Raw genomic sequence first — 25,609 nt, forward strand, 5'->3', positions numbered from 1 at the left:
CAAACTTAATGAAAGCAAACACTGTGATTATGATCTTCAATACAAGAACAAGTTCAGTATGGGGGAAGACATTGGAATAAATACATTGGTTTTGCTTAGCAGCAGTTCTAATTGCTGATGTCTTTCAGCTTGAAATGCGTGCGTGCAAGAAGAGTATTGTAATTCTAGTATTATTTTTGCTGCGAGTATGGGCCAGTATTCCATTCTAACATGAGTGAAGGGCATTGTTTCAGCTGTTGGTTCACCATTTGACACTTAAATGAGAGACATTTAAGTACAAGTAGGAACTTGTATTTGCTGAGGCTTGACGCTTAAGGTTGGGAGGGTAACAGTTTCCTACTGGACTGTGCAATCCAACTTCACAGGGGTACTTGTAAGAACTGCATCTTTTCTCATTATGATCATCTTCATTACAGCAGCACTTGTGCATTCAAACATGGTTTCTGGTTATGATGTTATGAGGGTGGAATGGTTGCATCTATTCACCTATCATTTGTGTGTTGATGTGGCATTTATATTAAGTAGGAGTAATTTTATTTTCTGATTTTTTTTTTCTTGTGTCACCAGTGCACCTATTCCATTCTTCCATCGCTGTGCTCCTGTGAACATTTCCTGCTATGCCAAGTTTGCAGAGGCCCTGATCACCTTTGTCAGTGACAGTAGTGTCTTACACAGGCTGATTAGTGGAGTTATGACCAGCAAAGAGATTATAATGGGACTTTGCTTGTTATCACTAGGTAATTGTTTTTCTCATTACTAGCTATTTCTTAGTACTGCAGTAGGAAATTGTTAACACCCTCTAACCACAAAATGAGCAAAAAACATGTATGATAGTAATAAGGCCTTAGAAAATGTTTTTTGACAGCTACGTATCTTATTCAGAAGCAATATACAAATGCATTCCTGCTTTTTCTCCTCTTCCACTGATTATGAGATAAGAGGATGTGTGGCTGTTGACCAGCCACCATTAGTTTTGATATAGTTATTATAATATTCCCCTTTCCAATTTCTAATACTTATCTTTTGCCAACCCAAGTACAAGTAAACCCTTTTGAAATAAAAAGGACAGGGTGAGAAATGCACAACAGCACACTATTCTGGAATGTAGGGGTTTAGTTTGTTAGTCGAATGTATTTGTGCAAGGATATGAGAACTTCCAGGGGAAAACAAGAAACTTAGGTGCCCATTTGTTCTATTGTATGTTACCCCTTTCTTCCTCTTCCCCCAAAATAAAGAACTTCAGACATTTGAAAATCTCAGCATTGTCAGAAGAGATGGAAATTCTAAGCAGTATAGAGATACTGAATCATTTCTACAGTTGAAAGATGCCTGTGGCCTGTATAGTGATACAGTGCATTACACTGAAGTGCTATTTTAAGTGTCTTGTAAATTAAGGTGGAATACTGCTAACCCACATAAATTACTTTCCTAATGAGTCTATTTTACTCCTACCCAGATTAAAATCAGAAATCGTAAAATGGGAGGCTCCCAGTACAAGGCATGTATGTAAGCAGTGTGTGATTTTTAACGAAACACTGCGAAGCTGTACTGGATAAAGAATTCTGTTGTTTTCAGGCTGTGTTTGTGGTTAAGAAAAAAGGAAAAAAGGATGCTAGATACCATTTAATAAAAAACAAACACAGAAGACCATTGAGTTACTTTTCAACTATAACTGGAAAGTTGTTTATTCTTCTGTCTTGACAACTGCAGTATTTAATAATGACAGCTGAAAGACTATTCTGAATCTGAAAGCTAGTGGCTGATTAGCAGTATTACTATGCAGCTAGAGTCAGAAGTTAGTACAGAGTTTTACATACAGTTAATTTAGAACATGTTTTTCAAACATTCGTAGTTAAATGGCTTTTATTTTAAACAATGATTGAGATTGTATGATTTAGAAAGCCAGATTCCAGTGGCTTTTATGTAACTATTGGACATGAATAGGTATATGCAGAAATATGTGCATGCACTTATGCACCCCACTCACTAAATCTTAGTTGGCTGAGGTTGTTGAGGGCTTTTTAACATGTAGTCACTGAATGAGTGGAACTAGATGAGCAAAGCTTGTTAAAGAACTCATTTGGAATGTTGAAAATAAAGTCATAATTTTTTTTTACTTTTTACTGGCATGACATTTTGGAATACAAAGGTGTCACATTATCTGCACTTGTTTGACAAGTGTATTTGAGTCCAAATTCTGCTCTGGCCCTCATTAGATGTGCTCATGTTACCAGACTTTGAGTACTATCATGTCTTGCTGTCTCTTTTGTCATTGTCTAAATACATCTCTGTCTGTATGTACACATTATGTCCTGTATTTAATGTACCATGTAAATGTATTTATGCTGTCTTTGTTTTCATTGATGATATCAAAGTAGAAGTTGTAGAGGTGCGTAACTTCTGTAACTGTCTGTGCAGTGAGTTTGTAAGCTTCAGAAAAGAAATTTGCCTAAAAATTCTGTTGGAAGGCAGCTATCTTAGTGCAGTGGGAGAACTAGAAAGGCTATTTCTACTTGAAATAATTGCTCTGCTTATTTTATTTGTCTTATTTTGCAGTGTTGTCCATGATTTTGATGGTTATTATAAGGTACATTTCAAGAGTACTCGTCTGGATTTTAACAATTCTTGTCATTCTGGGATCACTCGGTAAGTCTTGTTCTCCACTTTGAGTGCCTGGTCCTAATCTTTGGGTCCTCAGGCCAGCTACATCCTGCATGGATCTTGGACCATGCATTTCCCTTCAGTTTTCCGTTGTGTCCCTTGCAAGACATACATCAAAAATGCCAGTTTTGTAATTTCAGTATTCTCCTAGAAAGTATTCAAGCTTCGTGAGAAGCTTCATGTCGAGCCTATCTCACTAGAGGCCACATAGGCAATATGGATATACCTCACAGCACTGATAATATAGCCCTGAACACTGCCTGCTTCTTAACGCACCTTCCAAATGCGTCAGCAAGGCAGCTAGTCTGGGTGAGTCTGATGACATACCCACCTGCGGGATGCAGGAACCAACAGGTAACTATTGTTTATGCAGCCTCTGGGGACCTTAGGATGTAGGCGTGTCCACACGATCCTGACATGCTTATCAGCTCCTTCAGTCCTCCGAGTAGCTCTGTTGCTGTATGTTACACCTTCTTGAGAAGAAGCAGCAAAGGTGCTTTTCTAGCATTTCTAATCGAATTCTTGTGTTTCCATATGAGTCAAAGTCCTGTATGACCTAGGTCACATATGAAACGCAACCAGCCATGCCATCTTAAGAATGCTCAATGATTGTCTCATCCAAAATGTTGTAGCTTGCTGGAAAATAGCATTAATTTACATTACTTCACATTAACTTTTACATTTGTATAGCTAAAGTGTTCTATTATTGATACTCAGCAGATAAGCCAGAATGTATGGGCAGATGACTGTAAAGAAGGAACAAAAATAGAATAATCAAATTAGGAAGCAACTAGCAATTTAATTCTTGAAATTCATGACTGCAGGGGATGGAAAAAATCAGGAGACCATCTATGTGTTTTCAGGATCACTTGTTTTTTCTGCTTACTGCTTTCAGGGTCCATGTTCAGCAAATATGTTGAGTGACGAGTTGAGTGTCTTACCTTATTGTTATTATGTTCAAAAAAATAGAATCCATTATATAGACTCAATAAGAACATGTGTTTTGTAATATATACGCTTATTCTAGTCACTATTTAGGAGACACCAGAAGAGCATCCTCTATTTTAGACCTGAACAGAGTACCTTCAGCAAAAACTTGTGATTTCTAAATAAGCTTATGCAGCCGTTTCAGAAATAACAACAGAACAGAGTTGGGAAAACAAAGAGAAAAAAAATATATCAGAGGAGAGAGGTTATCTCCCTGAGGGGAGAATTTTATTTAAGAAAAATTCTGCCTTGGAAAGCTAGATATAATAGCAGAATGATATTTTGGCCATTGAGGCTGAGATTTCCTAACTAGGATTAGAAGAAAGTACTCTGTATTATAATGGCCTCCTGTGCCTATCACTGACTATTTTCCAGTGCCCAAAAGACATTGTCTGATGCAGTTGTAGCTGTGTGTCATTAATCTGAGGTGCTGCTTTCAGTATCAGGGCTATGCCTTCTCTTCTTCATTAGTCTTAGCAGGAGCTGTAGACTCCTACTTTTCTTCCTGTTGTTATTTTGCTTCCTAGCCCAAAGGTCCTTCTCTGTTCCCACTCCTAAATTCTTGCTCTTTCTCTTATTATATACATATATACATACATGCTACCGTATACCTCTTTATTATTCTTCCTAGTGAAATCTGTGATCTTGTTATTAGGGCTCCCCGTGAACTAGTCCTTTTACGCACTTCACTCTAAAACACAGAGTCAAAGAACTCTAAGTCTCATAGTAGGGTGACACTGAAAAGAGTATATCCACTTGAGAAGAAGGTAACAGAGGAGAACCAAGCACTTTCCCCCCCTTGAAAGTTGTTTTTGGCTTAAGCATCAGTCTGTTTGAGTAATCTGTACTAGACTAGATTTAAAATGAAGAAACTATTTAGGTTCTTTAGTACTATGTAGAATGACTGTGTCACATAGAAGGACCATCTTTCATTTATCCTTTTTTTATTTTTTTCTCAAAAATACAGGTGGTACAGGGGTCCTGTGGTGGCTTTATGCTAAGCAACGATTATCTGCCAGTGCTGTTGAGACTCAAATAGCCAAAGACAATCTTCAGGCTCTACTGATCTATGCCATTTCAGCTACAGTCTTCACGGTATGCTTTTGTTAATGACTGTATTATTGTCTTGTTCTGTCTTCCTTATGGTCTCTATTTTTTTTCACGTGAAAGGTTTATATTGCAGACATTTCTGAGGAGTTTATTTCTACTGTTTTCTTCTTTAAGCCTTGCTATTTGTTTTGGCGTCACTGACTTAACTACTAAACGTTGACGATGTGTTTGCTAACTTATATGACAGGACCACCACACAATGATAAAATATACCTCTAAATTGTACTTTTTGTTAAGTCTTGCTAATTTTCCTGGTTTGTAAAACATAATTGAGGACAGGATTTGGTTTGATACAAATACATAATTAAGAGATTGAAATTTCCCAAGAATGTAATTTGAACAGTAATTTATCACCAGAAGAACCTGACAGAAGTTTTATGTTTTGATCTTTTTTTATTATAGATAGAGCATGTGTGACTGCACGGCATTTGGATATTATATCTCTGCAAAATGATAGCTTGCTAGTTTTTCAGTTCTCTAAAATGTGATTTGGAAACTTCTCCCTCTAGGTTATCTTGTTCTTGATAATGTTAATTATGCGCAAACGAGTAGCTCTCACCATTGCCTTGTTCCATGTGGCTGGCAAGGTCTTCATTCATCTGCCGCTGCTAGTCTTCCAGCCATTTTGGACATTCTTTGTGCTTATCCTGTTCTGGACATACTGGATCACGGTCCTGCTTTTCCTTGGTACTACAGGTAAGCAGCTACCAGGCTTATTTAAAATAAATTCCACTTCATTTTGTGATGGTTTCGGGCAGAGTTGGTTAAAAAGCATGCAGGAACCTCTAGGAAAAAAAAAAACCCACCTATTGTGGTTCTGTTCTTGCTTGCTTCAGTGACTTCAAAGCACTTGTTTCATGAAAGTGGTGGTGCATTTGTGTCTGCATTTCCAGTAAGTTACTTTGTGCCTTAGGCCGGCTTTTTGATTTGATGCAAGTGGACAGGCTGCAAACCACAAGACGCCATTCATAAGACTGCTGTAACAATTTTTCAAATAATTCCCTCTAATTTTACACAAATGGGTTAAAAACAGCCTAATCATGCAGCTAATCTCATAAGGTATTGCATTGTAGCCAGTACTCACATAGACGAAGACATGGTAATGAAAGCACTATTGTGCATAATTACTGTCTCTGAAAATGTAAATATACTGGAAATAGTTTTCAGTTGTTTGTAACTCAGGTGTCCAATATTATTCCAGTGTTTTCCAGGATTATTGGGGAGATTTTTCTGCTGTTTGTGCACTGTATTCTGAAAGCAGCCAGTGTACTTCTCACTTTCTGCCCACTGGGAAGAGCAGAGTATGAGAGCTTTGCCTGTGTTCAAGGTCTAGCAAGAGCTTCTAGAACTAGTCAGGCCTATAGGTACAAATATTGGTTACTTCCTAGTAAATTGCAGTTACTAGCACTGCTTTTTAAAATGGGAGATGCATGTGTTATTTTGCAGTAAGTTGGGCAAAACAATCATTCATTATTAAAACCTTAGAATTTTGAAATTTATTGTTTGCTGCCAATCCGAATGTATCAGTGTTTCAGGTCACAGAGCTCTTTCTAGGTAATAAAACATGAGTATTTTTTGTTTCATAGCCTTAATTCTTAACTAGGGGTGGAAGTACTGTAATTCATGAGTTCTTGATCTCATTCCTACTGAAGTCTTTAATTTTCATTACATGCAAAAAGTGTTTGCCTCCCAAAAGTGAGTGAAGTCTCAGTCCCATGTTCCACTTGCGAGTTAAGGACCACAGGGACTAAATTTGTAGCAGAATTTAGGCTGATGTTATATTTCACTGACAGTATTCTTCAATTGGACTTGATTCTGCAAAGACAATTTATGCTTTTAGCTTCATATGCACTCCGTGTCTTCAGTGGTAATAGTTAAAAAAAAATATTTATGCAAGTAGGGCCAGATCTTTTCAATCCAAATCAGGAGAACTGAAAAAGTATACATTACCTGTGTATGACAAGAAGCCTACACTTATGAAGACTGTGTTCACTAAAACCAAAATTATTTCAATAGTTCAATTTATTCACAAGAAAATATTTATTATACAAGTGTAAAAGGATAGCTAAGAAGGTAGAGGAGGTGCTATCAGTGCCAAGTCAAAAGAGTGGGGTTTGAGGTAAGCATTTTATACACGTGGTGTTACTTAAAGTATTTTTTTGATTCTCATCAGCTGTTTACATAATTGTTGTATAAGATGAAACATCTCAATGTGGCTTAACATATTGAAATGGAGCTTCTCCTAGGAGGGTTCTGACATGTGCTGTCTGTCTCGATACGCAGTATCGCTATTCATAGAAGAAAAAGAATCGATGAATTTCTGAATACACAAAGTCATGTGTTCAGAATCTCTAAAGCTACTCCTTATGTCTGAAAGTGCTTTTAAATGCATTGTTGAAATATGTGCGCAAAGACTTACCTTGAGAAAGAAAAAAGTAATTGTTAATGTTGACATCTAGGTGTAAGGAGTTATGAAGATTAATACTGATCCTCACTGAATGAATAATATCAACAGAGCAACAAACAAATTAAGAATGAATGAAGCAGGCTTCTGTTATGTTTAATTATAAGAATTTTTGCTACTTGGTGGTTAGTTTTGGAAGTTTTCATCATGTGGCTGAAAATTAAAAGAGGTCTTGCAGGGTTTTGAGTATGCTCAGAATACTTTTTTTTACTGCCTTTTTCAAATACAGTTTTACTGATTGTCTCAAAAGCTGTAGCTTTCTTACAAACAATCTTCCTAAACATGACATTTAGTACTATTAGTAGAAGCTAGAAGGGTTGTGCCGTAGATGGTTATGAACTGCTAGTACCATATGCTAGTATCATAGTAAAAATCTTATGAGGAGTGGCTGAGGGAACTGGGGTTGTTTAGCCTTGAGAAGAGGAGGCTGAGAGGAGACCTTATTGCTCTCTACAACTACCTGAAAGGAGGTTGTAGAGAGGAGGGAGCTGGCCTCTTCTCCCAAGCGACAGGGGACAGGACAAGGGGGAATGGCCTCAAGCTCTGCCAGGGGAGGTTCAGGCTGGACATTAGAAAAAAATTTTCACAGAAAGGGTCATTGGGCACTGGAACAGGCTGCCCAGGGAGGTAGTTGAGTCACCATCCCTGGAGGTATTTAAAAGACAGATAGATGAGGTGCTCAGGCACATGCTTTAGTGGTTGATAGGAATGGTTGGACTCAATGATCCCAGAGGTCTTTTCCAACCTAGTGATTATATGATTCTGTGATTCCTTCTCTCTGAGTTAATGTAAGCACAATTTTCCTTTTTACTCTCATTTATTTTTAGGTAGTCCTGTCCCAAATGAAGAAGGATTTGTTGAATTTCGGATGGTAGGTCCTTTAAAATACATGTGGTGGTACCATGTGGTGGGACTCATCTGGATCAGCGAGTTTATCCTAGCCTGTCAGCAGATGACAGTAGCAGGGGCTGTTGTGACATACTATTTTACAAGGTAAGGACAACTTAGCTCTCCTGTGGGTAGCCTAGAAATGGAATTGGCCATAATAATGAGGGACAGAGCTTTTGAGGAGAAAGTGCTTCTGTCCTGAAAGCTGGAGAACAATTGAATTGTATTGACTCCTTTTCAGTCAGATCCTAAAATAATCTGGTTTGTTGGGTATGAAATAGTATTCTTGAAACTTAAGACTTGAAGTCATTTGCATTGTAACCTGTTTACATTGTATGGACGTCAATGGTTATTTATAAAGCAGGTTAGAAGGTCATAAGTGGTGTAAATGGTGATAAACTCAGTAGAAATTAAAAAAATATTGAAGGCCATTATTATTACTTTAATTGCAAAACAGTGCCCTTTAAATACAGTGTTTCATTAATCTCGGTTTTTAGCCTTTCATGTGAATAATGTATATAAGAATTTCTAGTGAAATTCTTGCCATATGCTTCTAAGGTTCTAGTTTTTTTAAAAAGTGGATTTTAAAATAATATATGCAGATATTTTTCAAGTGCATGAGTCAGATCACAAATGTTTAATTGGTCTATCTTTTGAACTTACTGTTATCTGAATTACATTTCACTTGTTATCTGCTCTAGTCTTTACAACAACATCAAAGACAAGGAATTAATTTACTGAGCTGACAGAAATGCTGTTATTTTATTAATGATGAAGTCCTCCAGTGTACCAATGAAATACGTCTATTAAGTTATTGTAAGATGTTACAGGGATGTAATTGTGTGAATTATTCAACTAGATTGAGTTGAGAACTAGGAAAATGTGGAGGAGAGAGGTTAAGTTTGCATTCAAATAGATTGCTTAGCAATGTGTGTGCTTCATCTTTAAGTTTATGTATTTTCTGTCACCCTGAGGGTGAATGATTTTTCTTCTGACTGTATCATATCCTTCTATAACAGGAATTTTATTTTAAGTTAGTAAATACACATTTCTCCCCGTGGTTATTGTTTTTTTACATTTTTAAGGTACAATTCTAATCTGAAAAGTTATTTAGTAAGAAAGGAAAGGGCATTAATTTAGATTTTCCCATTATTTTGCTTATTAGCAGCTTTTTACAGCAAATGAGATGAAGTTACTGATGGAGAAATTTTTTTATATATGTATTTACTGTTCATTCATCTTAGCCAGATAGATTCCTTTTAGCTCAGACAATAACAGACCTCAAGGTGTTATGCTTTGCATACTCTGCTCTTAGTTATTATATATTTGCCTCGAAAGGAGGAAGTGGGTGGGTTGCCTGGTTGTAAATCTCAGACTATTTGTGCCCAATGTGGAAGAGAATTTGGCTTCCCCCACCATATCTCCAAAAGGTAATTTGAAGAAAATACAAGTTAAAACTTTTTCAGCCATTAACATCTCACAGTTAGGTTATGCAGATGTTGTTTTCATGGGAGGAAGACTACTTTTTTATCATGTTTGAATGAAGCTCACATGAAAGTAGTTTCCTCCCACACTAAGGAGATATTTTATGTTTGGAACGTTAGCACTTGTTCTTTTAATATGCTTGTTATTATGTTCACATTTCTCATAAAGAACAAGAGACATTCTTTAAAAGTTGAATAGAACTTTTCTTTGAGAGAGAAATGGAAGTGTCTTCCTTGGTAGGAAATATAAATAAAAACTTTAAAAAGGAATTCCTTCAGAAATGTGAAAGCGAGTACTCATCTGATAGATTAAAAATATTGTAGCCACGCTGCCTTCTTGATATGTAAGGCTTAATCATAAATAGGTGCAAAATAATGGCCAGTGTTACTCGTCAACTTGAAAGCAGTATATCTCAGCTTAGAATAAAATCCATTAATTGAAATCAGAACCATTAGAATGTAGGCATTTTTGCCAATCAGAAACAAGTCTATCTATTCCGGAAGCATTGAATTCCTGAGTCCTGGAACTGATGAATTCTTCAATGGCATTTTGACCTACTCCTTGGTTATGGAAAACCTTCTCTTGCAGGAAGTAGTTGGGATGCTAGAAAATGTGGTAATTGGTGGGAGAGAGGTCTGGTGAGTAGGCTGGTTGAGGTAGAGTTTCATAGTCCAGTTCATGACTTCTGCTGAGTCATTTGTGAGATATGATTGGGTGTTGTCATGGAGAAGAATTGGTCCTTTTTGGTGACCAATGTTGGATGTAGACATTGCAGTTCTTTGTGTGTGTTGGTGATTTCCTGGCAATACTTCTCTGATGTGATGGTTTCTTTTGCTGCATTTCAAGAAACTGTAGAGATTAATTCCACTGCCGACCACCAAGCAGTGACCATAACCTGTTGTTGCAACTTGAGTTTGGGGAAGTGTTTTGGTGCTTCACCTCAGTCCAGCCACTGCGTGAAACACCATCATTTGTCCTACAGAATCTGTTTTGTTACATGTCACAATGTGATCAAGAAATGGGTCATTTTTGTTCCAAAAAAAGATCAGAGCATAATGGAGGTTTCTTGTATTTTTGTTCAGCTTGTGAAATATCCATTTGATGAGCTTTGATTTTTCTGGTTTGGAGCAAATGTTGAACAACTTTTGAATGGTCAGCTTCAGTTCTTCTGCAACCTCTCGAGTTGTTTTGCATACATCCACTTCAGTAACAGGTCACAATTGGTTGTTGCCTATCACAGAAGGACATCCGTGACCCTCCTTATCTTCAGGGCTCTGATTTCCATTACAAAATTTTTGGAACCAGTGTCAAACTGTATATTCCTTGATGGTCCTCTGTACAGATGCTTGATTGATATTTTTAGCAGTTTCTGCTGCTTTACATCCTCTTTTGAACTCATACAACAAAACTGCTGGAATATGCTTTTTTCCATCTGTAACTTAACAGGGTAATATGTAAAAGAATAAAAAGTGAAAACAAAGCCATTAATAAGTAGAGTGAATATGGGGCTTTAAAATGTTATAGTACATGAACACAGTTAAATAAATTTTAATCCAAAATAAACATCACAGTTTACAGTGACAAAAATGGCAATTATTTTTGCACCAGCTGCTTGGTTTTTAAGGATGTAATAGCTAAATCAGAAACGCAAAACATCTGAGAAAGGAATATATTTAGTAAATAAAATAGTAACATCCTTTCAAAAGTCTAAAAAAAACCTCCAACAGAACAGGAGAGAAGGGAAAGTTTGTCGGTAGTCTGACTGAAAAAGTGTTAGCATTTTTTCCCACTTTTTGTTTTTGAAGGTTTAGAACTGCACTCCATCAAATGTAGTTTTATAGAAACTGTCGATAGCAGTAGTGCAGTCAACTGATAGTAAGACTACCCGTGAGACATATACTGATTCCTTATTCTGTTCCTTTTACTGCATTAGAGACAGAACTGTATCTTGCACAGACTGTCAATGTGTGAAGTGAGCAATGTACCCTGAAAGCTAGCATAAGGATAATACATTCCTTTTGCAACTTATTTTGTTGAGAATTTGTAGCACTTGTAGGTGATTTGTATACCTACTGACATTGGGCTTTTTTCTTTTTCTCTTTTGAACAGAGAGAAGAGGAATCTGCCATTTACTCCTATTCTGGCATCTGTTAATCGTCTTGTTTGTTACCATCTGGGAACAGTAGCAAAGGGGTCTTTCATTATTACACTAGTGAAGATACCACGAATGATTCTAATGTATATTCATACACAACTCAAAGGAAAAGTAAGAGAAATAATTCCATTTTCTTACTGAAACTCAAGGCCTGGTGTGTTCACAGCTCATTTATTTTAGTCTGTGTGGTAGGCTGGAAGTTTTCTTTCTGATTATTAGCTCTTTAAAGGACTGTGGGACTGAGGGGAACTGATTAAGTTACCAAGCTGCCTATCAGTAACAGAAACAAAGGAATTTTGTTTTCTTAAGATCTGTTGGTTTTACCTTTATCTTTGATTTCGCACATTCTGTACTTCCTTAGGAAAATGCTTGTGCTCGCTGTATGCTTAAAGCCTGCATCTGTTGCCTTTGGTGTCTAGAAAAGTGCCTGACCTACTTAAATCAGGTAAGATTTTCAATATTCAGGTTTTATGTAAGGGCTAATAGTATTTTTATATTCCCAGAATTCAGTCTGAGGCTGACAAATTATATATTGTACTGACAATTGTATTGGAACTGAACTTGAATGACAGTACTTCAGTCTTGTCTGCATACTGAAGTTACACTGTGAATCACCACACTGGTCTTTATTTACATTGCGAAGGTGAAAAATAGCCAGTATTCATCTTTGCGAACATGATACCTCAACTTTATAACAATTTGTTTAGTGGTTGGAGATGTTCCTCATTATGACCACCCTGTCAAACTACATCTGAGTTTTAAAATATGTTTGTTATGAAAAGAGTGATGTTTTTCTAGGTTTAATATTTAAGCTTCAGACAATCAGAAAACTTCAGAAAACATCAAATTGTCATCGTAATCTACCATGTGGAAAAAGAGTTGCGAGTTGCGACACACTGGCTAGTCAGACCCCCTTGTAAAACAGGTTTTATTGGTCTTTGTTTCTACCTCTGTTAAGTACATCGATAAATATACTATCTCTTCAATATCATGTTTCCCGTTGTTCCTTTTTTTTGCTTGTGGAAATACAGAAAATAACATCTTTAGGAATCATTTTAAAAACCCCACTGTAATCCTTGAACATTGCCCTGGCCAACCTTGAATGCAGTCTAGTAAAGTACCTAGAAATCATCTTGGTGGACTTCTATGACTCTCTAACTCTTTTGTATTTCCAGATTAGTTTTTCTGACTACTTAATTGCTGTAGCTATACCACTGCTCACCTTCTCTTGCAGAGGAATTGCAAATTCCATTTAATCAGGTTTTTGGAATAAACCTGTTAACACATGAATAGTGAGCAAGGAAGGAAACTAGTAATTACATCATACTTCTGTCAGCTGGTACTTGCTTCTTCATTCAACAACTCTGAAGGGAATTTTTATTCATTAACATCCTATGACTTGGGTGACTTGCTCAGAAGCTGTACCCTTCCCATTTTCTTCCCTCCCTCCTCCATGTGAAATATCTGATCATTGAATGAATAAATCTTCAATCTCCTTTTCCCAGAACGCATATACAGCCACAGCTATCAACAGCACCAACTTCTGCACCTCAGCAAAGGATGCCTTTGTTATTCTAGTGGAAAATGCTTTGCGAGTCGCTGCCATAAACACAGTTGGGGATTTTATGCTGTTTCTAGGAAAGGTATGTCTGCTGTACATAGTTGTTATGGACCTACATAGTAACAAGCTTTCCTTAGCAATGCCTTATACCTCAAATCCAAATGCCTTAAAAATCCGGTTTCTTAGGGTGCACTTCATCACATTTAGCTGCATCATGTCAGGAAGGGACTGTCCAGGATAGGAAAGATAAACAGATGATCCACTCAGATTAGGTAAAAGATAGTCAAGAGAAAAGTGATTTGAATTCTAAGTTTTTGTTTGTTTTCTGGTTAAAACCTAGAACTGTGAGGAAAGGAAGCATTTCCTTTAAATTCTGTTTAGTAAGGTCTCTCTGGGTTTATGTTGAAAATTGACACATGACTGATCGCCATTTATGATAAAATTCGACTGGAAGTCAGTACAGTCGCCTGCTATGAAAAACTGACAATTTAAGCAACTAAGTTACCTCTACTCTGAGAATTAAAAGGAGACTAGAATAATTGCTGTGGTCAGTCAGCTTTTGGGGTTTTCAACAGATGGGCATAGAGTGTATGAAAACTTGATGCAGTGTCTTTTGAAGGAATTTGTGCCATTATTTAGTAAAGCAGTTAATACCATTTCACTTAAATAGCCTCTGTGTGAGCATTCTGATGCTTTTTGGAATGAACATTCTTCCTTATTATATTCCTCTACTTTTATTAAGTCAGAGTACAGTGGGGCTGAACTTTTAATCCAGTAATTAAGTCAAGAATATGTGAGAGGAAGTAAACACATAATGAAGATACGAGTGTTTGGGAGACCATGAAGTTACATTCTGTGGAAGAGTCTGACTGGTTTTAGAAAACATCTCTCTGAAAAGATGTCTATCAGATTATTAGAGAAATGCACAGGTGGCAATGTTAAAATGAGCAGTGCAGTATATACAAAATAGTATCAGCTAAAACAGTGCTAGGCTACTAGCTGTCTCCCCTACCAGTTCAACCTGGTACTTTCATAATACAGTGTAGCCGACCTATTTTACAATTTCATGTTTAGCTGCAGTTCATAATAATAGGTTCGGAGATGTTCAAAATGTTGAGTGACCATAACAGTTGTTTTAGTTCTTCTGTTATTCATAGATTCATAGAGTTGTTTCAGTTGGAGCGGATCCTTAAAGATTATCTAGATACAACCCCTGTTGGCTAAACAAGCCCAGCTCTCAGCCTGTCCCGATATTGGAGGTGCTCCAGCCCTCTGATCATCTTTGTGGCCTTCTCTGGATAAGAATATATCCGTATACTAAGAACTGCAGAACTGAACACAGTACTCCAGCTGAGGTCAACCAACCTGATATGGAGGCAAATATCTGTAGCGTAGTTCTGTAGAGACTTGTTACATGAAGTTACCTGAGTGAATTCTAATCTGCTTTCCCCTATAGGATGATGAGACAGAGATGAGACAAACTTGGAAGTTGTTTCCTTTAGCAAATTGAAAAGCATACCAAACCCCCAAGACCTACCTTCTCCCTGTCTCATCATCAACCAAAAAACCCAATTGCATATTAGTTGATCAGTAGCATCAGGTTCTAGGGGTTTGTAATTGACAGGATAAAGCTCTTTTTTTAGAGAAGTATTCTGTAACGCTACAACTAAGAGAGCGGAATATAAATGCAATTTGGTCTGAAAAATAACTTGTGTTGAAGAATGTGCTTAAAACTCTTCTGATTTGCACATGCTGGATCAATGAATAAAATGGCTTTTATGTTTGGGAATCCCTCACATTTACATTGTGAGGATCCAGGAGGGAAACATGTCATTAACACTAGCATCTGCCTTTAGTTCTAGCCTTGGCAGAGTAAGAAGCATATAGATTAAAAAAAAAACCAAATGAAACAAAAAAACCAAAAAAGCTGAAAATATCAAAAGGCTCCTGCCATTGGAGTTGTCTTCTGTTTTCTTCTTCAGGTCCTGATTGTCTGCTGTACAGGTTTGGCTGGGATTATGTTGCTGAACTACCAACGAGATTACACCATCTGGGTGCTGCCGCTAATCATTGTCTGCCTTTTTGCATTCCTGGTTGCTCACTGCTTCCTTTCCATTTATGAAATGGTTGTTGATGTCCTTTTCTTATGTTTTGCCATCGATACAAAATACAACGATGGGAGCCCTGGGAGGGAATTCTACATGGATAAAGTTCTCATGGTAAGTTTTCCCTTGCTAAGTCTAAGGATATGGCTCCATAAAATGGCTATTTTGGCAGTGGAATGACCTGACAATCTGAGTTTAATACGGTAATTTTTTTTTTTTTTTACCTGGGTTGTCTTGCTGTCTTGTTCATGGCTTGATCAGCAAACTATATGGTATGATGAGCTTCAAATAAGTAATGATGCTTCCTTCCCTTGCTGTCACTGGTATTGGCTTCTGTTTGCTGAACTGTTAGATGAGCAGTCATCTTGCAGAATCATAGTCTTGAATATCATTTCTTATGAATGATACCGTGCAGAATGGAAAGAAGCAAAACATGGGGGTAAAGGCTTGGGTTTTTTACTTAACCAAGAAGGACCTCTCTTGGGGTACAGAAGAGGAAAATTATCAGAGTATTAAGCCCCAGATGTAGCTAACGACTATACTGGAGTTTTTCTTCGCTCAGATAGACAGCAACCAGAATGTGCCTCTCAGACTATCACACACAAAACCTACAGGTTTAATGTTCTCTCCAGGGGCCTAGATGCTACTTTGCGCAATTCAGTTCATTTTTGTTTGTCCCATGTTATTCCCTGTTTACTCTAGCTAGAGACCAAAGATATAAAAATTCTGCTTCTCAAGCCCTTCAGTTTGCTGTTGTTTAAGTAATTTTCTTGGCAATGTTTTTAATTGGCAACCATAGAATATATCCTTGTAAAATGTATCTTCAAAAAAATGTTTGGGGTTTTTGTTTTTTTTTTTTTTTGCTGATTATTTGTTGGAAAACCATGCCAAGAGTTTAAAGTTAAATATTTGGTAGAACAATACAGAATCTAGACTATATAGTAAATAAAACAGTAGCTGCTGGGTTACTTTTTAGCACAGAATAAGAGTAAAATGCAGCATGTTCTCTCAGAAGACAGAACAGATCAATCATAAAAGCACTGTGGGCTTCTTTAGTCAGCAGTAGATAGCACAAAACACCAGCAGCAAAAGTTTACTGAATTTACTACAGAATATTTGCCTTTAAGAGAAAAAAATAGGTGAAATTAAATTAGCACCTTTGCAAGTCTTTGTGAATAGTTAATTGTGATCTGGTGAAAAAATTAAGAGTTTGAATTAGTACAAGTTAGGGAAATCAAGAAGACCATGCAAGTAACTATCTCCAAGTACCTCTGTTTAATGAAGTTCTAAGATTAATGAAGTTTGAACATTAAACACAGTTTACAAGATAGGATGTAATAACTGCCATCTCTGTTTTGTCCTTGTTTGGGCTTTTGATTTTTTTTTCCAGGAACCACGTTTCAGGAGAGTGCTGTGTGGTGAATATGAAAGTTGTAGCAGCACAGGAGGCTTTCACAATTAAGTGGGGGAGACCTTTGTCACTGTTTGGCAGGCTTTTTTTTATACTTTGTGGACAAGTCTGAGCAGGAGAAATGGGAGGAACGAGTTATGTTGACATTTTGAGTAGTTACATCTTTAATTTTTGTCTTTATATTTGATGTTTGGACTCTGTTCTAAGAAAGCACTTTTCACTTCATTACTGTTTTTCAGGAGTTTGTGGAGGATAGTAGGAAATGTATGAAAGACGCTGGCCGGGGAGGAGCTGAGGGCAGAGAGCTAAAACCAATGGTAGGTGCCGATGAGGAGGTGGCGATCCTCCAAGAGTTTCACTTTTACTTCTTCTCCCTCTTTGTCTTTACTGACTGCACTTCTTCAGGAGAAGTTTTTGTTCTTTGTATCACTCAAGATGTTCTGCTTTTTTTGTTTGTGAGCTTGCCTATCACCTGGATGGCAGAGTTTTTGTCACAGCTGAGACCATCTCCTGTAAAAGTAAGATGAAAGGAACTGTGTCGTATGAAACAAATGCAGTATCATTTCATTAGGATTAGTAGTGCATGCTATGTTGTATACATAAACAGCCCAAATTGCTGAGTTCTCTCAAAATAAGATGGCTCTTGAATTCATTGGGCTATTCTGACTTTAATCCTCTTTTCAGCCCTGAGCTGCACAATTTTTGTTTATCCTACGTTCACTGTAAAAGCCTGAAGAACACTACTGAGCGCATCCATTGTTGCAAAGTAGGACCAGGCATTTAAAGATGTCACTGAATTATTTTATACAGTGCCAAGGAATTGGATATAGTGATTCCTTTCAACCTGCTCAGATGACATTTCTCCTAGTTGTTTATTGTTATTGCCAACTACTTACGTTGCTTGTCTCTTGTGTGCTCTTTCCATCTCACACTGTCAGATACACAGACAGTGAATAATGCATCATTTATGCTTCTGCAGCCTGTTTTACTTATGGTGTGCCCGTTAGGAAGGCATTGCATGTCTTGGTAGCCTGGAATAAGTAACAGCTATACATGGTAAAGATAACAGATAGGAGGATGAGTTTGGAAGGTGGAGAACTGAGAGTGTATGATGGAGAGCCAGGCTGGGCAAGGTATGACTTGTCATCGTGCAATCTGACTTTGTGAAATAAAATATTTTTCCATCATTACTATCTCAGAGTACTTGGGACCTGACTCAGTTACTTATCATGGGGACAATTTTTTAACCTAATGGAATCTAAATGAGTGTATGCTAACAGTAGAATTTTTTTTTTCAATAATAGATGTGAAGCTATGTTGCATGAGCACTTTTTGACTAAGCTGGAATGGTTTCCTGCTGTAGAGTGGATTGATGTGTAGCTTTATGTGTTTTGCTATTCATTATAGCATACCAGTTTCTAAATTTGCTTATGCCTAAATGCTGCTATGTTTATACATCAAAAAACTAATTCTGTGCTCATTTACTGTTTTCTTCTGGGAGTAATTCTAGCTATTCAGATACCAATGTTGGGATTTTAAAAGTGGTCCAAACATTGTAGATGTAAAGCTGTCACTGAAATGATTGAGAATTAAGTCCAGAACCTCTAGTCTAGTCATATGCACAAAAATGTTCAGTCCAAAATTCTGTTATGCTAACCTTCTAACACACCTGTTTTACCTTAAGTGGTTTCCCACTTCCACTCTTGTCAGTGCTAGCACAGACCGCTTCTTATACTTTTGTACTTGACTGCTTCCAGCTTGCATGTTAAAACCTTTATTCACAACCCCGCCTTGTAAAGGGCAAACCAAGTACTTGCAAGTCAAGGGTGGTCTCATTCTTTTAGGAGCTTGGCTGTAGATGCTCAAGCCTGGCACTGGTTGCAAGTCCACCTAGGACTGCTGGAGAAGATGCTGAGCAATTGAGACTCAGCCTGAGTGTTACCTGCTGAATTACTCCCAGTTCTGCTGCTCATGTGAGAGTCTTGCTTGAAACTTATTTGGCCTTGTTTTCTCAAGTGGTCTTCCAGTTTTGTGCATTCAGCGCCAGGTGAATAGATCCTTAAATACTAGGATCTCATTTCCTGACAGAGATGGGACACAGCTGTTAACTCCATGAAATTTCTGATACCTTTCCCCGAAGTGTTGATAAAAGACCTCAGTTACACGTGGAATAGGATCATTTATAAATCTATTCTGTACTAGTAGCACCTGTAGTCCCAAAATTAGGTGTCTGAAAATTAGATTAATTTTTCTTCTTTTTTTCTTCTTTTTAAGAGTAATCTTTGTTGTTTTGCTTCAGTCTCCTTGAATTACAGGTATTTCTTAGACGCGGCAGTTCTAAAAGTGGGATGCCCTAGGTGCAGTTATATTTAACTAGGTATTAGTAGCAGAGATGAGGAAACATTTAGGAACTTCTCGTATCAAGGCACAAGAAGAAAACCCTTTTCCTACGTCATTATGATTTCCAGTGACCCCATTGACTCAGTTTCTCTTTGTCATTTGGCATTTGTCTAAGACTGTACTGTATGACTTTGTTTTCTAGGCCTCTGGAGCAAGTTCATCTTGAAACTAGCCAGCCATATTGGAACCCATTGACATTCCAAAACAGTATATATATATACATATATACATACATATATATATATATATGAAAATAAACAGCCAAAATCAGAGAAAAGGAACAGGGATTTAATACTTTTTTTAACAATTATTTTTGTGAAACATGTACTCTTTTCATACGGGTGGCTTTTACAAGCAGCTTTATCATTGTTCCATTTTTTAAATTACTCATTATGGTCATAGAAATGTTGGTTCTTATCTGCTTGCTATTTTACATCTGGAGGAGGTATCGTTGTAAACATAATCTGATGACTGAGTTTAGAGACAGATTTCCCATGATACTGCTAATCTGCTGAGCGTTTTACTTGTTTTGTTTATTTACATTTACATACAATACATTCAATTTCCAGTTACATGTAAGGAAAACTTTCAAATCAAGAAAAGTCTCATATTTAGTTTTTCAGATGGTGGTTTCAGTGAGAAGTCATTCAGTTTGAAAGGATTTGTAAGTAGTCATTTCACTTTACAGCCCTGTGAGGGCACAGTTTTGTTCATCAATATCTGATATCACAATAACCAACTCCTCAGGTATTCAAGTGTGTGGAAGCCCTTGCATCTCCTATTAAACAGAAACTACAAAATGGGGACAGATAATTTTTATATGCAATTAACTTCCTTTCTTACCCTACTTATCCCTCATACTCATTTCCCTCTACCTTCCCCTTGAGTTCAGTAGCCTTCTTCACAGTTCAGCAGTGTTCCTTTGAAGGGTATGGATTCTCCATATAAGCAATTAAAATAACACATGGTTAAAGCTCAGTCTTAGCCATAGTCATGATTAATTCATGACTAGATATAAAGATGCTGAGAATGGGAAGAGAAATGAGCTGTTCTACTGTACAAACAAGTACTGCATGCTTCATTTAATTTAATGCCAGAGAGCTCTGGGAGGTGGAAGGGACGATTCCTTGCCTGTTGCTTCATCCATATTTGTATGTACTGTAGTGGGTGGCTAAAACAGAAGAGGGCAGAGAAACATTTCTTTGGAAGTGTAACTGCCAGGATAGTTTCCTAAAGTTATCAAATGACAAGAGAACGTGCTTTTTTATAACTATTACTGGATACATATATTTCTTTTCAGTCTGGAAGCTCACCAGATATGAATGCTAATATTCAGTTGTTCAGCGTATTGTAATGGTAAACGCTTAAAAGTGTATTTGCTAAGAATTCATGATCTGTCTATGCTATATACTTTTGTTACAATTTTTTTAAGAAGACTATTTTTGTTAATGTAAAGTTAATATTTCAGAGTAGAATTTTTAAACTTATTGCACTAAATACAAGCTCTGTACAAATAAATAATGCCTCAATGTTTCAATCACTCCATTCAAGAAAAAATTTTGAAAGAGAAAAGCCCTTCTATAGAAGCTTTGTGATGGAGTGGAGAGGTGTGTCTGAATAGAGACATGCACATCTCATGTTATCAAGGTTTAATAAGTAAGCAGTTATCTGTGCTTCCTTTCAGAGGGTCAGACTTTTAAATTGCTGCCGAAGGTTTAAAAATACGTAGTATCATGTAGCTAACCAGTGCTCTTACCTTTTGGCAACAGTGAAATATTTCACTTCTGCTTCTAGAAGTCATTTGATAACTTAGATTTGTTTAGTTTTCTTTTGGTAAGCCAATTAAAAGGATTTATGCTTTTCATACCACAGAGCTCAAACTCTATGAAAGATATGAAAATAAAAATATATTTAGAAATGATAGCTGCTGGGGAGGCAGGGAGACAGAATTATCCAGTCCTGCATGCACTTAGACATCCATTTAAGTGAACCATATTGGTGATTTCACTGGCATCAGGAGGGCTCTCTAAGTAGGGGAATTGTAAGTTACACATCAATGTACGTGCTAACTGGATTAAAAACTTCAACCTAGGGATTCAAACTGGAGCACTGGTGAGGCCTCTCAGTACAAGTTGGAGGTCAGACTATCTAGAAGCAGCACTGGAGGAGCCTTAAATTCGTGGAGAGGAAGCATTCCTGCTGCACCAGTGTCTTAAGAGAGTAGTGGCACTGAGCACCGTTATTTGTGTAGATCAGTGGGGTTTAGCAATAGAAATTTAAAAACTGGCTTAGATGAGTCCTAGAAACTGGATTCCAAGGCTGAGATACTAAACACATACCCAGTTGCTTCCAGAGAAACTAATTTCCATCTTGTTTGGAAGTTATTGGAGGTGCTTTGACTGAAGCCTTGGATTCTGCTCGTTGTGACAAATTTCTGCTGTGACCACTTCCACAAGTTTGTGTTCTCTGCTCACTGGAAGTCCTGGGTGGGGGTCTTTCTCTGTAATTGTAACTAGGACTGCAGTTGGAAACAGATTTTGTATTTTTGTATGACTTGACTGTGCACCATTTTTATAGCAGTTTATCCTGTTTTAAAAATAAATTTGGTTTATTTACATGGTGTTTAAAGATACAGGCAAAAGTTTTATACGGATAGTTGTAATGTTTAAGTGACAAATCTATATCATTGCAAAGTTCTTAATAAAATTTTGTGCACCATTCTTGAGTGTATATCTGGCATGCAGAGCTTTTCAGTCATGCCAAAAAGGCATTCCATCCAAACGCAGGCTTTCCAGTGGCCCTTTATAGCTTTTGAATGTCCTTTGAAGTTCATTTGCAATCAAACTACAAGCTGCCCTCTTCTAGCTATGTCTTGTGCTGGGAAATAAGCAGAAGACTGATGTCTGAAGATACAACTTTTCAGGGCAAATTTTAACTCTGCTTTCCTTCCCTACTGGGAATAGTGGAGTGGGAGAACACTTGACATGTAAATCCCTAGTTGGCAATAGTAGTGCTAGGGTCTGCCTCATGTGATGGATTAAATAATTTTTTGCCAGCTGGTTATTGAAGCCAGTATGTGGACTGCTTTGTGAGACGCAGTCTGGACTAACTAGAGAGTGATGCTGTACTGGTAATAACACTGCAGGAGGAGCAGATGAGACAGCTGAGGCAGAGAAATCATCTTGGAAAGCCCACTGAACCAAGTAGTGCTTGAGGACTGGAGACTGAGCCTGGACAAATTGGGTTTATAAACCAATACAATAGGATTACTGGTTCCCAGCATTTAGTTTCTGCAGACAGTCTGCAGTGTAGCCTCTGCTCGGCTAGATTTCAAAGGTGGAAAAAAAAACCCATGCCGTTATTTGAATTGTTTACTGTTTCTCTACGTTGTTGTAAACTCTTTTTTATTTGGAAGTTCAGCAGGACCGTGTCATCTTTATTGTTTCTTCTAGCCCTAGGGAATTTTTTTGTTCTTTGAGCTCTCATTTCTGTGTGAGCTTATTAGCACATGCCCTCTCACCTTCCAAGGCAATGATTCAGGATATCACCTGGACTGAATGGGAAGGGGAGTAGGAGCTGAGCTAAAGTTCTCAGCTGGGTTTTTTGTGTGATACCACTCCATCACTGTTTCAGTGCTGCTCCACAGCTAAACTAAATATAGGATAGGGTATGGCCATCTTAGAATTGCATTTTCAGCCTTCCATTAGCTTGTGTTCACGTTCCTAATTGCCAAAACCAGATGGAGTTTTATGTGTGTCCTTAGCTTGACATGGTAACCCAAGGACTTTCTGCATTAGGATAGCATGTCCTAGAAGGGGAACTTCAAGTGGAAAACCCAATTATGCGTTGACACTGGATTGGCACTGGCTGGCAGATAAGCCCTTAACTCTGTTGCTTGCTCAATCCTCTCAGCAGAATGGGAGAGAGAATTGGAAGCACAAAAGCATTGAGATAAAGACACTTCATTAAATAGAAGGGGAAAAAAGAAACTCAAGTGATGCAAAGGCATTCACTTACCACCTCCTGCCAGCAGACCAATGCCCATCCAGTCTCCAAGCAACAGCTACTTTGGAACCACACAGCCAACACTCCCACACACACAAGTTTTTTTGCTGAGCATGACATTGTATGGTATGGATATTTCTTCAGTCTGTTCAGGGCAGCTGTCCTGGCTGTGCCCTCCTGCACTCTTGCCTAACCCCAGCCGTCTCTGCTGGGGTGGCAGAGTGAGAAACAGAGAAGGCCTTGACCCTGTGCAAGCACTGCTCAGCAACGTGGTTGTGTTATAAATACTGTTTTGGTTGCAAATCTGAAACGCAGCGCCATAAGGGCTGCTGTAAAGAAAATTAACTCCTTCCCAGTGTAAGGCAGTCCACAGGTCCACTTACTGAAGAGTTAATCCAAGACTCACTTCCTGCATTTCTGTACAGCACCTTCTCAGGGTGGTTACTTCTTTCTGAAAGGGCTTTTTTCGCAGCAGGCAATTAGCCTGCTCCACAGTGCTCCTTTTCACGGAGGGAGCAGGGGATGCTAGCTCTTTTTCTTTCAGCACAAAAATGGGGATATAAAGCAAAAATGAGCCCTTTCTGTATCAGTGTTCTGGCAATTTAGCAGCCAGTGTTGGAGACAAAATACTTATATGTGCCTTCAGGGCATGCACTTTAGTGGTTTGCTCTGAATGGTTATGGTGTATTCTATGAATGTATGTTATAGAATCAGAATAAAATGCATGTAGCAGACATATACTCATCATTGTAATCCAATGATCATTTGTTTCTGAGTGCGTATTACATACTGTATTGAACATGGCACAGTCATTTTAAGAAACACTCTTAAGATTTAAAAGTAGATATCTAACAGCATCCCTATTTTTAAGGTAATGGCTTTGCCTGTGCAGATACTGTTTACTAAATCTAAACGTCACTAGTTCATTGGTTCTTGAACATCTTGTATGTCACATTATCACGACAGAAATCCTATTTAATCTTGGGAAAATACCCCTCGTGTTTCCCAAAACAAAATCCAGCAGACTTATTTGAAACATTTCTTGCACTCAGCTGCTTTATTGGGATGATGGAAGTTTACTCTAAACATTTCATTTTTAAAAGCTCTTTCAGCTATTTCATCTCTGCTGTTATTTCCACTACATAACAAGAGATTATAGAGACTAGTAAATTTGTATTTCTTGTGTTCTGTGGCAAATATTGTTTTCAAGGTATTTTTTTTTTTGTGTTTAGAGAGATGAGAAAAGAGAAGAAACATGTCTCTTGTGATGTGGGTCATGTATAAAAGGCAGAATTTCTGGTCTGGGATGGGGCTGTGATGTGTCTTGCAGTGTTGGCAAGTTGATACAATCAAGCCAAAGCTCTTCAGAGACATTAGGATTATGCAAGCATTTCTAGGGGCAACAGGTAGCATGAATCAATCTAAAAACACCCATGCGGAGGCTAAACTATCTGGCATTCACTCAACAAAATATATTAAAACAGATTTAGAAGAAAAACAGCAAACACCATCAGCTTTTACTCCCTTATCTCACTGAGGTCAAGCCATCATATGTGAATATGACGAGCAGAATTTGTTATTTTAACAGCTTCGTACTTCTAAATAGAAACATGGGGCTCCCCTTAGAACCAAAGTTGTGAGAAATCAGAGCTGACTTTAGCAGAACTAGCCTAATTTCAGTAACTTTTAAAGACAGCACTGACCTCTCTTAAGTATGAGATGGAATTTGCTGGCAGTATAGGAAGATAACAGTCCTCAAGCACACCACCACTCCCTGCTGGCTTGAGTGAAAAAGAGGTGGCTGGGGAGTATTTCAGAAAGGTTTTGAGGTATTGGGAAGCTGATTGCTCCTGAAACCCAGCAGAGGCTCGGCACTGAAGTCATGATATTTAACTGAAATAAATACTGCATGTGCTGCAGTGTTAGTACTGGTTGGTTCCCTCCTTGCTCAGACTGAAAAGGGAGACTGTCTCTCATTAGAAAAACAGAGCAGCAGACAATGTGATACTGTCTTCTAGGGGAGCGAGGGAGAGAAAACATAAGGGTGGTTTTGTTTCTAATGTAGGCCAGAAAGCAGCTACCAGAGTTTAGGTGGAGCTGTGGAGAGCAGGATTTCACAGGTAGAAAATACGCTGCAGTATCTTCATAGTAGTTAAGAAAATTCACATTCCAGTTCACAGATATCTCACAGCAACATCCCCCTCCCTGTGCCTGGCTTTTATTTTACCCTGGCTCTCTTGAGAGCAAGAAAGAAGGTGGAATCCTATACTTATAAAAAGAAATCATTCCTATAGAGAGGATTGTGGTGTTGATTATAGCAACTACCCTGGGAAAAAGGAAGATCTTCTGAAAAGATTTTAAAGACTTGATAGTACTT

The 25,609-nt window shown here is 37.8% G+C and overlaps 1 protein-coding gene across 2 annotated transcripts in view; it reads left to right on the forward strand.

Annotated features, from left to right (window-relative positions):
• Positions 1-24,047, forward strand: part of SLC44A1 (solute carrier family 44 member 1) — a 73,242-nt gene extending 49,195 nt beyond the window's left edge. The window contains exons 6-16 of one of the 2 annotated variants that reach the window (XM_054053696.1): positions 568-737; positions 2,557-2,646; positions 4,616-4,743; positions 5,268-5,454; positions 8,050-8,215; positions 11,705-11,861; positions 12,112-12,195; positions 13,256-13,393; positions 15,294-15,530; positions 17,067-17,144; positions 19,370-24,047. In XM_054053696.1, coding sequence (XP_053909671.1) covers positions 568-737; positions 2,557-2,646; positions 4,616-4,743; positions 5,268-5,454; positions 8,050-8,215; positions 11,705-11,861; positions 12,112-12,195; positions 13,256-13,393; positions 15,294-15,530; positions 17,067-17,144; positions 19,370-19,393 — 1,459 coding nt within the window. In that variant the 3' untranslated portion in view covers positions 19,394-24,047. The other variant, XM_054053693.1, reaches the window with a different exon arrangement.
• Positions 24,048-25,609: the final 1,562 nt, after the last annotated feature.

This window comes from Cuculus canorus, chromosome Z, assembly GCF_017976375.1.
Source record: "Cuculus canorus isolate bCucCan1 chromosome Z, bCucCan1.pri, whole genome shotgun sequence".
Classification (NCBI taxonomy): Eukaryota; Metazoa; Chordata; class Aves; order Cuculiformes; family Cuculidae; genus Cuculus; species Cuculus canorus.